The 13,875-nt window shown below is 40.1% G+C and overlaps 1 protein-coding gene across 6 annotated transcripts in view; it reads left to right on the top strand.

The window, feature by feature from the left end:
* Positions 1-13,875, top strand: part of JADE3 (jade family PHD finger 3) — a 69,206-nt gene that overhangs the window by 24,359 nt on the left and 30,972 nt on the right. For 5 of the 6 annotated variants that reach the window (XM_061998319.1, XM_061998304.1, XM_061998288.1 and 2 more), the window contains 2 exons: positions 11,532-11,591; positions 12,756-12,838. In XM_061998319.1, coding sequence (XP_061854303.1) covers positions 11,543-11,591; positions 12,756-12,838 — 132 coding nt within the window. In that variant the 5' untranslated portion in view covers positions 11,532-11,542. Of the gene's footprint in view, positions 1-3,391; positions 3,413-11,531; positions 11,592-12,755; positions 12,839-13,875 lie in introns of those variants that run through there. The other variant, XM_061998311.1, reaches the window with a different exon arrangement.

The following is a 13,875-nucleotide window of genomic DNA, read 5'->3' on the forward strand; positions in this document are numbered from 1 at the left end:
GTTTCTGCAACTTGTGTTGTAACCAAAAAAAAGTTTAGTTTTTTTTTTTTTCTTTTTGCCTATGCTCTGTACATAAAGAGGGACAAACATCAACAAATCACAGTATCTCTTTCATGATATCTTCTCCCACCTCCATTTTGAGATTTAAAGAAACTTGGAATAATATTTATGTTCTTATAAATCTATTTTAAATGTGACTAAAAGACCTTTGCGTCTTTGGTGGGTTGTGTATTATAGATTGAAGTACATACCATTAAAGTATTGACTGGCCATTAAAATGACTTTAAATTCATTAGTAAGACAATTTTTGTTGTCTTTTAAAATTGTTTTTTAAATTAAAACCAAATTGTTTTGACAAATAGTCTAGTAAAATTTGTTGGTATTTTGACATGGAGAACTAAAATGATAGCTCAACCACACATAAATGTGTCACGTGTGAAATACTAGAAAATATAGTAGGATGTCAATATTCACCCAATTATTCGGAATATTCCAAATATTATTTTGATTTCTGTCTGTGGCAGTTATGTTCCCTTTAATTGTTCCTACCCAATGATCCCATTGGTGCCTTTTCTTTACTCAAGCAGAACTTTAGCATCCAAATAGATTGTTTATTTTGAGCTTTTAAATGAAAACCGTTTCTTGCAGATGAGGAAAGAAACTATTAACCTAATGTTTCCTATAGGAAAATATTTGTGTTACTGCTTCATCTTATCCTTTGAATAGAATATAAAGATGCAATTCAATGATCTCTGCCTTTTGCAGTCCTTCAGGTATGTTAATGATAAACTTTGCAGCAAAGTACATAGCCTTTTCAAGGAGTTATAAGGAAGAAATGAATGAATCAAAACAGAGAAAATATTTATTGCAGGCTGCTGGTTTTGATTCTTTTATTATCTGAGATTCAGGAAAAACAAAATGAACAGAGAAACCTATTTTAATTTATTTATTAGGAAGTACAAAAAAATTAACTGATTATTTTAAGTAACTGTGTTGCAGGATATGAGAGCTTTTGCATATGCTATTAATAGAGAAATTGGTTTTCTTAATCCCAAATACTGTATATGTTTGTATTTCCTGCCTGTGTTCCTCACTGTGATAGTAATTCCTTACCTGTGTTTTGTTATGAAAGCATGAATTAGTACTGCTGGAGCGCAGAGAAGCAGATAAAAGTGGGCAACTGCTAGCAGCACCAGGCTAATAGGGGAAAGTGGCAGCTTCTATTGAACTTGTGTAGTACTGATTATTATTGCCTAATTTACAATTAAGTAGTGATGCTTCTGTGTTGTTTGGTGGGGTTGTTTTCCTTACACAGTCGTTACCCCCACTCCCCACTACTTACTGTGGTGCGGTTTTATCACTATACAGCAACAGGACAGTACTTAATGACTTAGTGCATAACAGGGATCTTTCTTCTGTACAGCTCCATGTGTGTGTCAGCAGGAAGGGCAATGAGTGGCGAGGTTGGGGAATATGTGCTTGAGAGACCTGGATGCAGCTGCTTGCTTTGCCAGAGGCTCCCTGCATGATGTATGACTGCTCTGCGCTGCAGCTCTGAAATGTCAGGGCTTTCAGTGTTTTGCTTAACGTGAGCTTATTGTGAGGGTAGATACGGTAAAGACTGCAAAATACTTAGAGCCAAGGTAATGTGAATCATGCCGTTTCTTAAAATAGAAAGCCCAGATAAACACTCTGAGGTTTTTCTGCTCAGTCATATTGGTGTGCATGCTGCTCCTGTTTCTCACCAGCTCTTGGTGTGACTGCAGTCTCCCTGCAGATAAAGTGCACGTGGCTGTCTTTGAGTGCTGGAGGCCCTGGAGGGAGCTCCTGGACAGCCAGCTCCCAGTTTACCTGACTTAGCACTGAGTACCGTGACCTGGTAATGCTCCATTTTTAGCAGCAATACTTCCACATCAGTCTTTCATCAAAGTGGATGTTGTCCTTAGCTTTGTCTTTGTTGAGCAAATATACATGGGCTTGTGGGTCTTTCTTTTTTTTCTCTTGCCCCTTGGATATTAGATGCCTTGGTGTTAAAGTTAGGTACAAGTTTTCTTCTGAGGGAGCCCTCTCAAACAAACAATGCATGATCAGTAACTGCATCTCCCCTGCTTGAGGGCTCTTCAGAGCAGACAAGCTCCCTGAGTGTAGCGCTTTTCTGCAAGGCTTGGTGCATGTGCATAGTTGGAGGGCCTTATAGATAAGGCCTTAGCCTCTTGTAGGGTTTCTTCCTTCAGGGATCAATTAGCTGCTCTGGAGTTTCCAACAGCCTGACAAGAGGTGGGTTGTTTGTGACAATGCTGGGCTGAGGAAGCAAGAGCTGTGATGGCTTCCCTCTGGCAATGTAGCTCTGCCTCCTGCCCTGTGGGCCCGCCTGCCCTGCCTCAGCCTCTGGCACTTATCTGCTGTGAGGCAGCCAAGCTGGTGGCAGTCTACTGACTACCTGTGTGTTCAGAGTTGCTATGACTTTCCTGCTGGAAACTTGTTCCTTGTGTCATTGTGCTTGGTGGGGTTTGTCTCTCCCTCCAACCCTGAGGTGGGCCTATCTGGTGCAGGCAGGAGGGGAGCACTAGTGGAATTTAATGCCCCCTCAGTGCCATTTCTCATTTTAGCATTTCCCGTGGCTTGGAGTGATGCTGTGAGGAGTGTTTACTGGACCATAGCCAGGTAGACACACCTGAGGTGTGTGAACGTGGCCCTGACAGGCAGTGTTGACCTGGTTTTGATGGAAATAAGTGCTTTTTTAATCCTTTTTTCTTTTATTTTAAAAAGCAGGCTTTAACTCAATATGGTATTTTGAAGGAAGAAATTTTTGTGTGTCCAATTCTCTATGGCTGTTTTAGGAAAACAGTAGTTTTCTTATTAAACAGCTGATGTAAAAACAGCATTGTGTTCAGGAGCAGAAAGTAATTGAGGACTGAAACGAAGAGGAGCAGAACCACATACGCATTGAATTAATGACAGTCTGATGTTTATTTTTTAAAAATGGATTCTGCACAGATCACAATCGTCTTTAGGATGCTAATACTAAAGCTGCAGTGTTTAATGGGCAGAAATACTTCTCTGTTAGCCTGGTCCACCTGGCTGCTCTGTGTACTGGCCAACACAGGCAGCTTGCTTCAAAGACAAAAATAAAGCTGCTCGATTTGCTGCTGAGTGTTGAGGAAGCACAGGGAAGAGAGCGTGTTATAATTTCTTTCTAGCTTCTTAGAGAGTTGCTGTTGAGGTAATGGTAGTGCTGCGTGTATTGCTTGTGGCTTGCTCTTCTGAGAAGGATTTCTGATTTTTAACAAGCTGCTTGGTGTGAGGTGATTTAGCAGAAGGCCTCTGGTGGAAATCTATCCCCCCTACCATCACAGTGTGTCGATGCATGGATGCCGCGCCGGAAATTAAAAGCTGTGTTTCTGATTTCAAGGTAGGAAAGGCAGTTGTACTTGGGGTATGCTGTGTTTTATTGTACTGTCAAAGCATGTTATAAATGTGAAGTAGCATCACTTACCCTCTTTTTATACTCACAAAGCAAAATGATGGGCATTAAGTGCTTTGCACTAGACTAAATGATGAATCATCGTCGTAGAAGGGCATATGAAATCATGTCAGGGTTCCCTTTTGGCCCATAATCCACAAATGAATGCGGGCAGGGGGAAGATTATATTTGGTGTTTCTTCATCATAGTTTTATGACCTATCAGCTGACTCCAGTCCAGAATTTAACTATTTAAGGGGATAAGTCATACTGAAATATGATATTTTGGACTCTCTTTTTTTTTTTCTCTCATTTTTAAACTCCTTGTTGGCTGCCAAATTGCCTTATATAAACAGACAGCAGGAAAACAGAGCTTGAGACTATATGTAGTTACTATTGCACTTCAATACAGACCGAGGTTATTAGCCAGACTTCTGTAACATGTAGCTCTTTGCGTACTAAGGTTATTTATCTAATAACAAAGGAATCGTCTGTCGCTGATAGTGCTGCATCTAAAAACTCGTGCATTCCTCCTTTGTTGAATTACAGTTTATTATGTTAACCAAGACTTAGCATGAAATGGTACCAAAGAAAAGTTTTATTTCATGGTAGATTCAATACAGTCTTCAGAGAATAATTCAAGATGATTTTATTTTTGGGAAGAGGAGAGGATAGGATAGATGTGGTCACTCTTTTATGGGGTTCTTAAGTGAAGCAGGTGTATATTACCAGTGTTTTTCAAATTTTCTGATGAGAGTGAAGTAAAGAAACGATAATTTTTTTCTTTTTCTCAGTTTCCTTTTCTATGACTTGTTTAACCTTTCAGACCTTTTTAGTGCAGCAAATACTGCTAAACCAAGTTCAGAGTGGGTATTTTTTCCAGTTTATATAGCCTTTTTGTGAGATTGGATAGGATATTAAAAAATAATAATAAAAAACCCAAACACAAGTGATCTCTCTTCCTCTAGTTATTTGAAAGGTTGTATTAACGCTACTCATATTTCGTAATTTCCCTGGCAGTTGACTATGAAATTTGACCTATTTAAATGGTTTTACTGTACTACATTTCCTGGAGACCTTTCAAGATAATTTGCTTCCTAATCTAAATTTAACAGTTACATAAACCACATTTTGGAGACTTGGAAATTTCTACCTACTGCCTCTGCTTTTTTTTTCTTTTTTTTTAGACAAGCTGTATTGTAAAAATGTAAGTAAGAAATTTTAATTTGAGATTTGCATGTACCTTGTCATTTGGTTTTCATACGTAGATACTGTTTTTAATAAGATAAAGAAAGGTTATTTTTTGTCTCACTTCGAAGTTTCCTTAGCGCTGGGACCAATTCTGTTTTTGTTAAATCTATTTTAAAAGGTAAAGAAATAAAATCTTACAGGTCTAGGATATATTTATGTTAGAGTTACTTGACTTTCTTGCTTGCTTTTTCCTTCTGTATAGGTCTTATCCATACACTACTCAGTACTGGTTATATTTAACCTTTCTCTACAACAAACTGAAGCCAGGAAGAGGTGCTGCTCCTTGGAGATAACTGTTTTGTTCAGAAATTTTGGCTGGATTTAAGGACTCGTTTTGTATGGTTGTCACTGTCTTGCCTAATATGCTGTTAGAATTCAGGCTCTGAGACACTTCATCCTTCTTTCTGCTCACTGTTACTGATGAACTATGCTGAAGGATGTGTCACAATAAAGACGAAAAACATAACAGGGTTTTTTTTGGTAAATTTAGTTGGTTACTCTGACACCAACTAAAAAGTGAAAAATATTTGTTACTGTTGATTCTGCAGGTATTCAAAATGGGTTTTTGCTTTGAATAAGGCTCTGAAATGTTGTTAACTGTCGGCTATTTACATATGCTGCTTTTTTTGGGGTAATACATGGTAACTAGCTTTTCAGAAATAGGAAGTACCTTAAGTCAGCATAACACTGATTTTCCTCAGGGAAGGGAGAGAATCATGGTTACTTGTTTACCTCACCAGTGCAGATACTTTTGAGTAAGCAAAAAGGCACAAACATCATTTAGAAATCATTCATTACTAAACATCTCCTTTAGCTTTTTGGAAATATATTTTTAGTCAGATTCTTGCACATGCTGGCTGATAGGTTGATTACTCTTAGCTTGGGATCTATGGTTAATTTCAGCAAGGTGAGTGCAGGGTGGCTTGTTCCTGGCTTTCCTTGAAAGCACAGTGATGTGCTGGATCCAGCAATAGTTTTGGCTCCAGGGCAAAATTCCCAATATGGGCAACAGTGTTTGGGCAGCCAAAGAGATGCTGGCAGCCTCATGTTGATGTCTATGGCCGAGGAGTACGTTTCCTGGGGTTATTTTTTTATTGAACCACCTGAAGAGTTCAGGGCATCTTGACCTGCATTCAGATGCTTAGGTAACAGCAGGGAATAAAGCAGATTTCTCTTTGTTTTTGAAGTTGTTGTTCTTGTCGTAAGCTCTTGTGAACAGATCGAGGCTGTGCACACAGCTGTGGCGTGACAAGTCAGAGATGTGATAGGGATGCTATATGGTTCAAGTTTGGGAATTGCTCTGATAATTGATATTAAAAACTATGCCGGAAAATGTTCCATCACAATAATTGCTTGGAGAGTTGTGTGATTTTGCTTGTGACATGGTGACTCCTTAATGTCACTCCTGTATTTTAATTTTAATTTCAAAGATCCTTGGAAAAAAAAAAAAAGCTTTAGATCAAGACATGTTATGTTCTTATTTTTAATGATATTTTTTAAGGTAATCTGTGTTTAACCATAAGGCTTGAGCATATTTTGAGTTCACAGCCAAAACCCTCCTACTTATAAGGTAATGAGAATCACTATTCAGTGACTAGAAAATAAAGGTTTTCTTGGGGCTTTTGCAGGGAGTGGAGCCACTTGTCTCTTTCACTTTGCCAAATCATCTCAGTGTTGAGTTGCTTTATGCTTCTTGTTTTTCTTCACTTGTACATTGGAACTGCTAGAAAGTTTAAACTTTCAAACTGCTAAAACTAAGTTCTCCAAATTCAGACAAAAACTTGCAAAATGCCTGGATGAAGAAAATGGAAGTGGAAGGAGGCTGATGGTTTTAGCTCCTTGCCATACAGTATTTCCAACATGCTCATAGTGATGGCACATCTTTTCTTATCTTTTTTCGCTTTATAAGTAGCATCTATTTGAGACTGTTCTCCAAGTTTCTTTTTGAACTATTCTGTGGAAAAAAGCATATATTTTATAAAATTTACCGAGTTTTTCATTTTGTGTGTAAAATCAGTACTATTTACTTGATTTTTGCCACGTGCCATTCATTGTAACTGAAACTCTAAGGTAGGAAAAAGGCAGTGGCAACCTCATAAATTTCTCACCTTTTCACTAAGTCTTAATAAGCACATTGAAAAAATATCAGTTGTGCTCTTTTATTCTAGGCTTCTTGTCACCATACTTTTCAGAGGTAAAAAAGGGACAAATCTGGGATATGTGTGATTGGACCCATTTCTGTGGGATTTTTGGTTCTGCTTGGTTGGTGTGTGTTTCTTAAATGCATGGATTGCTATTTTTTATTACATTTAGCTCTTTCAGGGGTGTGTTGTGGTTTAAGCCCAACTGGCAACAAAGCACCATGCAGCTGCTCAGTCAGCCCCATATTCCCCCCCCATCCCCCTTCTATAAGGTGTCAGAGGCCCCAGCAAGATGGGAGGAGGAAAGATCACCAAGAGCCTTCTGGATCAAGACAAGAACAGGGAGGGCTCACTGCCAGTTACAGTTCTGGGCAAAACAGATTCCACTACTTGACTTAGGGGAAGAAAACAGTTTAATCTACTACTAACTAGATACAGAACAGACAGAAAAGCAGAAACAGAGCAGGATGATGAAAAATACACAAGCAACACTCCTTCCCCTACCCCTCCCATATCTTTCCACATTTAGCCCTTTTAGAGGTGTATGTGTATATTTTTATTTTACTTGAGCTTCTTCACCATGGTTTGCAATTAATAAAACATAAATGTGATGGAAGAAGCAGGAACTGAGGTACAGGGTTGCTTGCAGCCTTTCTCTGGACCATGTCACCCAGCTAATAATCATGTCTGAAGTTGAGGTATAAACGGAAGAGTGCTGGCCTGCCTTGGGGGAATTAGACTGAATCTGGGAAAGGTTGACATCACTTTTGTGTTGTGACATCTGACTTTGCATCTCCCATCTTTCTGAACCAATTCCAATTCTGTGTGTTCTGCAAGGGCAAGTGAGACAGCAGTTTTCCCACAAAATAGGTGTTACTTTGGGATCCCAAAGTACCCATTTGGGATTTGGATCATTTGGGATTCCAAATGATTGATTGATAATAAGCTAAATATGAGCCAGCAATGTGCCCTTGTGGCCAAGAAGGCCAATGGCATCCTGGGATGCATCAAGAAAAGTGTGGCCAGCAGGTCAAGGGAGGTTCTTCTTTCCCTCTACTCTGCCCTGGTGAGGCCTCATCTGGAATCCTGTGTCCAGTTCTGGGCTCCTCAGCTCAAGAGGGACAGGGAAGTGCTGGAGAGAGTCCAGTCCAGGGCCAGCAAGATGATCAGGGGAATGGAACATCTTTCATATGAGGAAAGGCTGTGGGAACTGGGGCTGTTTAGTCTGGAGAAGAGGAGACTGAGGGGGGATGTTATTAACATTTATAAATATCTGAATGGTGGGTGTCAGGAGGTTGGGACATCCCTTTTTTCTATAGTAGCTAGCAACGGGACAAGGAGTAATGGGATGAAGCTGGAACACAAAAAGTTCCATTTAAACATAAGAAAAACCTATTTCCCTGTAGAGGTGAGGGAGCCCTGGCACAGGCTGCCCAGAAGAGTTGTGGAGTCTCCTTCCTTGGAGGTCTTCAAGACCCTCCTGGACGTGTTCCTATGCGACCTGATCTAGGTGAACCTGCTTCTGCAGGGGAGTTGGACTAGATGATCTCTAAAGATCCCTTCCAACCCCTACCATTCTATGATTCTATGATCCCTCTGTAATAACTAGAGAACAGAAACACTGTTGGTTAACTTTCCTGATGAGTCCTCGTGCGTGTGCAAGCTGGAAGCTGTGTGACAGTCCCATTGTACGCAAGGGAGTGTGTTATGAAAAATGAAAATGAAGCCCCCTGTAGAGATTGATCCTGTTGAATGATGCTGAGTGCTCCTGTGTCATATGGAGGACTTGTAGCATGTTGCTTACTAATAACCCGTGTTACTGAACACAGGACGCCTGTGATTTGTTGTAACTCAGCGGGCTCTTGTTTGCTGTTGTTGTGGTTAATACTCCTGCAAAACTTTGGGCAGGAATCCAGTGTTATTACTATTCGGGGCTTAGCCCGAGGGATTTCTTTTCCTGTTTCTCTCTGCTTTGGTGGAGGTGTAAATCTCTTGCCTGAGCTGCTACAAATCCACTTTTCAAATACAACTTTCTAATATTTTCTTTTCAGTTTTAGTCTGTTTATTTTTTTGTCTTATGGAGTTGCTGGCAGAGACATGCTTTCTGTTCTGAAGTTTTTGATACACTTGCCATTTCTGTGTAAGCTATCTTTGAAGCAGCCATCTCCTCTCTGGGTTCCCAGTTGTCCAGGCAGAAATCCAGGCTTCCTGGGTGTTCCCTCCTGCAGTTGTCTCTCTCAACCTTGTGTTTGACCCTCCTTTAATTGAATGTTCGTGTTGTACTCTGCAGATAGCTGTCTTTAGTACAGAGTCAAAAGGTTTTATTGCTGCGTGTTTATATTGAGTATAAGAGATGAGAATCGCCTGCCATAAGCTTTCAGCACCTTTTAACAACTGCTTGAAAATTCACTTGAACATAAAAACAAAGCAAGCAGCAAGAACTTGTGTTTCTTCCTAAGAAATTGAAACCAGGAATACTCCTCTGCCCACCTAGATGCATCTTTTCATTGTCTCCCAAGTCTTGTAACTTGGGGGTCTGTAAGCCAGGGCTGTTTGGAGCTGAAGGCTGCAAGCATAGAAAGTGTTGCCACAGGAAGAACCTATTCGTTTTTAGGGGTGGTGTGTGCTCCAAAAGGCAGAGTTTGCTAGCTGGAGTACAGCATGGCTTTGCAGTACCATTTTGTTTGCTCTTGATTAAGGTCCATTCCTTTAAACTATGTGAGTTGGCAAGATTAAATTAGTCTTCTGATCCTCCCCTCACTACCCCTCACTTAACTTCAAGTCTGGTGCCCCCAAAACTTGCACAAAGACAAGCCCTTTTGGCCCAAGTGCCTTCTACCCATCAAATGCTTTTGCCTAAGGGATTCATGGAAGTTTCTTCATTTGAGCGGTACCTGCACAGGCCACCTTCCATTGCTAGCTGGAAGCCAAGTCCTGCAGTGTTTCGAATGTTTTGGTTTTGATGTCACTCTTCTGTTGGACACTGGTCTTTGTATATGATGTGGCTGCCTTGCCTTCCCTCAGTTGCTTGAGCTATGAGAAGTGAAATCAATTGGTATGAAATGGGAGTTTATAGCTTGCTTAAAGTGATACAAATTACACCTTCTGATATCCCGTCCTGTTGCCCACTGCGTCCGTCTGTCCTCTCTCCAGGTGAAATACCTGACTTGGGAATTTTGTATATATCTGCTTGAAAACTGCACACTTCGCTTCCTTTGTCAACCTCCAGGAGCTTGGGCAGTGTCTTTTTATATCAGATAGGTCAGAAGGATTGTTTTAAACTTCGAGTGATCACTGCATTTAGATTCAGTAAACTCACTCTTTTAAACATAAAGGCTGATAAAACTTTCCACTAAGTTAAACTACTTGTGCTTCAAACAGTTCAATTGCAGTCTCTTCAAAGCGTTTTGACAGGCTTCTCTTCTCTGGAAATCTTGTTTATCCCATGGTCTTTGGATAATCTCAAGACTTGTATAGTAGCTAACATAAAGGGTTTACCAAGTGGGCTATTCACCTGTGTTGCTTTTTTTAACGGTGTGTGGTTTTGTTTACGAAATGAAGCTGCTTTCAGGTGTGGCCAGGCTGGCATTTCTAGTGCTTGCAGCCATTTCGGGGTCAGCTATCTGTAACCTACTTGTGCCTATCTTTTACTTAAAAAAAAAAAAAGGAAAAAGAAAGAAGATAGAACTGCCATTTATTCTTACACAACCATTTTTTACTTCTTTAATAATTTCCTCTATCCAATAAAAAGATAGGGATTACTTTAATTGACTGCGGTTGTTTGTAAGCTGTTATTAGTTCTTATGTAACAAATGCAATGTAGAGTATTATAGAATGGCAGGCCTTCTAAGAATGTGTATGGATTTCCGTTGACAGTTGTTTAGAGTATAGAGCTGATTACTATTTTGATCTTTCTTGAGTAGCAGTGCAAAAATTTTCTTGGTTCTGTATGCATTGCATGTTCACAAATCAATTTCAGAAAGCTCAATACCTGGATTTTTTAATGGAAGTGGTGCAGTGACACAGAAGTATTTGTCAGCGTTACCCTTGATTACTTCTCAAACTTCTTCAAACCACATTTCTCATGAGCTAAGCGGTGATCAAATGATTTAAATTAAATGACATCAGTCACCATTTTCTGTGATTGTCCTTATTTAAAATCTACTTTTTATTTTGTGTGGATGCTTTTGGATTTTTTGCTCACACTGTGGTGTCGTGTTTCCCCCTCCCCTTAATTTTTTTTAAGGTGAGTTCTATTTCTAAATCCTTGCCTTGCTGTGCATCCGCCTTATTTCCTGGCCTCCACCCGTCCCTCAGCTAGCGACTGCCACCATGGCAACTCTTCCTCTGGCTGAACAGATGGGACATTGAGTCTCCTCGGAGAGAGCGGAGCGCCACTCACGCCCTGCCGGGAATCAGCTGGCGGGTTGCACTCCTTTCTGCAAAATTTCAAGCAAGCTCTGCCCAGTAGAGGCATGCTGGTTTTGAGGGGGCTCAGTTTCACAAATAATGCTGTGGTTTGATAGTTGCTTGCAGGAGTAAGATGTAGTGGGATTATATCTGTGCCTGGAAGCTCTTCAGAGGAGCTTTGCCTTTAAGTGTGAAGAGCTTGGCGTCAGCCAGCAGCCGGTGATTTTCTGGTAGAATGGTTGCCATCAACTTTTTTTTTCTCTTTAGGATGCGTCAGGATGAAACGCCACAGGCATCTAAGCACCAGTGACAGTTCAGACAATGAGAGTAAGTAAAACCTACAAGTTTTTCTTTGGTCTATCACCCCCTTGTGGCTTCCTTCTGTGGTTTGAGGGCAAACCATTTCACCCCTTATAATAAAAAAAAAAATGTTTCATGCTTGATTTCTTTTTGTGTTCTGTGGTCTTTGGTGTTCCGAATCGTGTCATAGGGGGAAAATGAGGCAAAGGATCCTGTAAACCTGGAGGGAGTTTTGAGTCTACTTAGAATTTGAAGAGAAACTTGTATGTCTTTCCCTTTCAGAACTAAGAAAAAGAAACCTGCAATTCAAGAGGAATTTTACTGTCCAGGATTCTATTTTGTAATTATTTTTTAAGAAGGAGTCCTGTTGTCTCTTGTTGTGCAGAGCCTCAACTTCAAAATTATTGGGGATGGAAAACTATTTGAGCGTTGATACATTAGAGTTATCTGTAAGATTGAGTTACAACCCATGTATTGACTGTTACATTATCTTGTACTGGTTCTTGATCTGTTCTACTTCGATCTGTTTCACAATTTAGTGAAGTTTCATGTTTTAGGTATTCATTGACACACATCTGCCTGAGGTTGCACCTTCCCATTTTATCTGGAAAAAAACCCCAAACAACTTGTATGGCAGCATCTTGTTTGTTTCTTATAAACCTGTGCCTATATAGTAAGTCTATACCTAACGATGGTTCATTGTCATATTCATCCTGAGTCATCAGTGTATCCTGTACTGAAATAACATTTTGCCCAGAAATGTCTGGAGATCACACTATGATTTTTTTGCATCTCTCATCATACACTTCAGTATCGTTGCTTTTTTTGTTTGTTTGGGTTTTTTTGAGCACTTGCAAACTCTGTCCTTGGTTTTACTCCTCCTTCCACTTTGTTAGAAAGGAAACGAAGGAAAGTGGTCTGCCTGCTTGTTTCTGTTTGCACATGCTTGTATTGGGAAGAGCAGAATGTACCCATAAACTCAATGTGCTGTGGTTTTCCAAAGAACGAGTGGAACAGGAGGAGCTGTAATCAAGCCTACAGGCTGCCGAAGTTTTTTGCCCACGTCTTGTCAAAAAATTATGATAACTCAAGAGATTGGAGTGCCTTGTGTTTTACTGAAAAATTAAATGAATTGAAATGAGCAGTAACAGTCCTCTTTTTTTTTTTCCTTTTTTCCCCTTTTTTTAACAGGTCCTTCCACTTCCTTTTCTTCCTGTTCTAAATACAGGAGCAAGTCAAAAACACCAGCAAATGAACAGAAGAAACCTGCTGAGGTAAGACTCAGGGTTAAAAATTCGTTGCTGATATGTTTTAACATGTAGTTTTCGTGTTTCTAAGCTTTGAAATCATGAGCTTTGAACTAGTGACAGTAAGTCCTTTTGTCACCTGTCAAATCCTCCGTGAAACTGCGTTTTCCCCACTGTGTGAGTATTATGGGAACTCTGCTGTTGGATGTCCCAAATGACTTATGACATTTACAGGCAGTAACGTCTAGTTCTTTTTTCCCCCTGAAATTATGTCTCATTTTGAAACTGAAAATGCATGGGTGGTCCTATGATTTGAGATCATGCCACAGAAAGATGCAGTTTGTGTGTGGGTATACGGGTAGGATACTTTTTCTGCTTTAGGTGGGACGCTTAAGGGGGCAGGGTATGTATGAACAGTTCGTATTCTACTTTTGCCACTTTCTCACTCTTGGCTTTTTACCTTAAATAAAACCTTTTTTCTTTTGCCATCTCCACCTGTTAGGACATCTACACCTGTCCCCACTGCTGCAGGATCTCTGTTCACTCATTCAATAAATGAGCATTTATACACAATGCAATACTCAAATCCATCCTATCAGCCGTTACTGGTAGTCCTTTTTGGGTAGGATTTATTGGCTGCCTTTCCCGGCTTTGGTGCTCGTGTTTGTAAGGGCTGAAATCATATAATAACTGCAAATGGGAGAAATGTTTCTTGTAGCTAATTAACCTTACTTGCCATCACATTCTCTCCAAATGAGTCCTTCAACACACTAGTGTGACTGTTGATGCCTGAGGTTACTGAAAAAAAGAGACTGATGACACCAGCTTTGCTTCTCTAGAATTTAAAGCTGAGAGTTACGGCCCAGAAGTAATTCTATGTACTGTACCAACAGCTTTTTACTCGCCTAGATACTACTGGGAAAGGTTGCATAAACTATGTAGACTGTGCTCCTACAGCAAAAGCTCTTCAGTAAACATACTTCATTCTGCTTCTCTAAATGCTGCTCACTACACGAGTTTGGTTTGTGAGGAATGAGGTAAATGTTACAGAATATGTCAGCTTT

This window comes from Colius striatus, chromosome 1 (genome assembly GCF_028858725.1).
Source record: "Colius striatus isolate bColStr4 chromosome 1, bColStr4.1.hap1, whole genome shotgun sequence".
In the NCBI taxonomy this organism is placed as follows: Eukaryota; Metazoa; Chordata; class Aves; order Coliiformes; family Coliidae; genus Colius; species Colius striatus.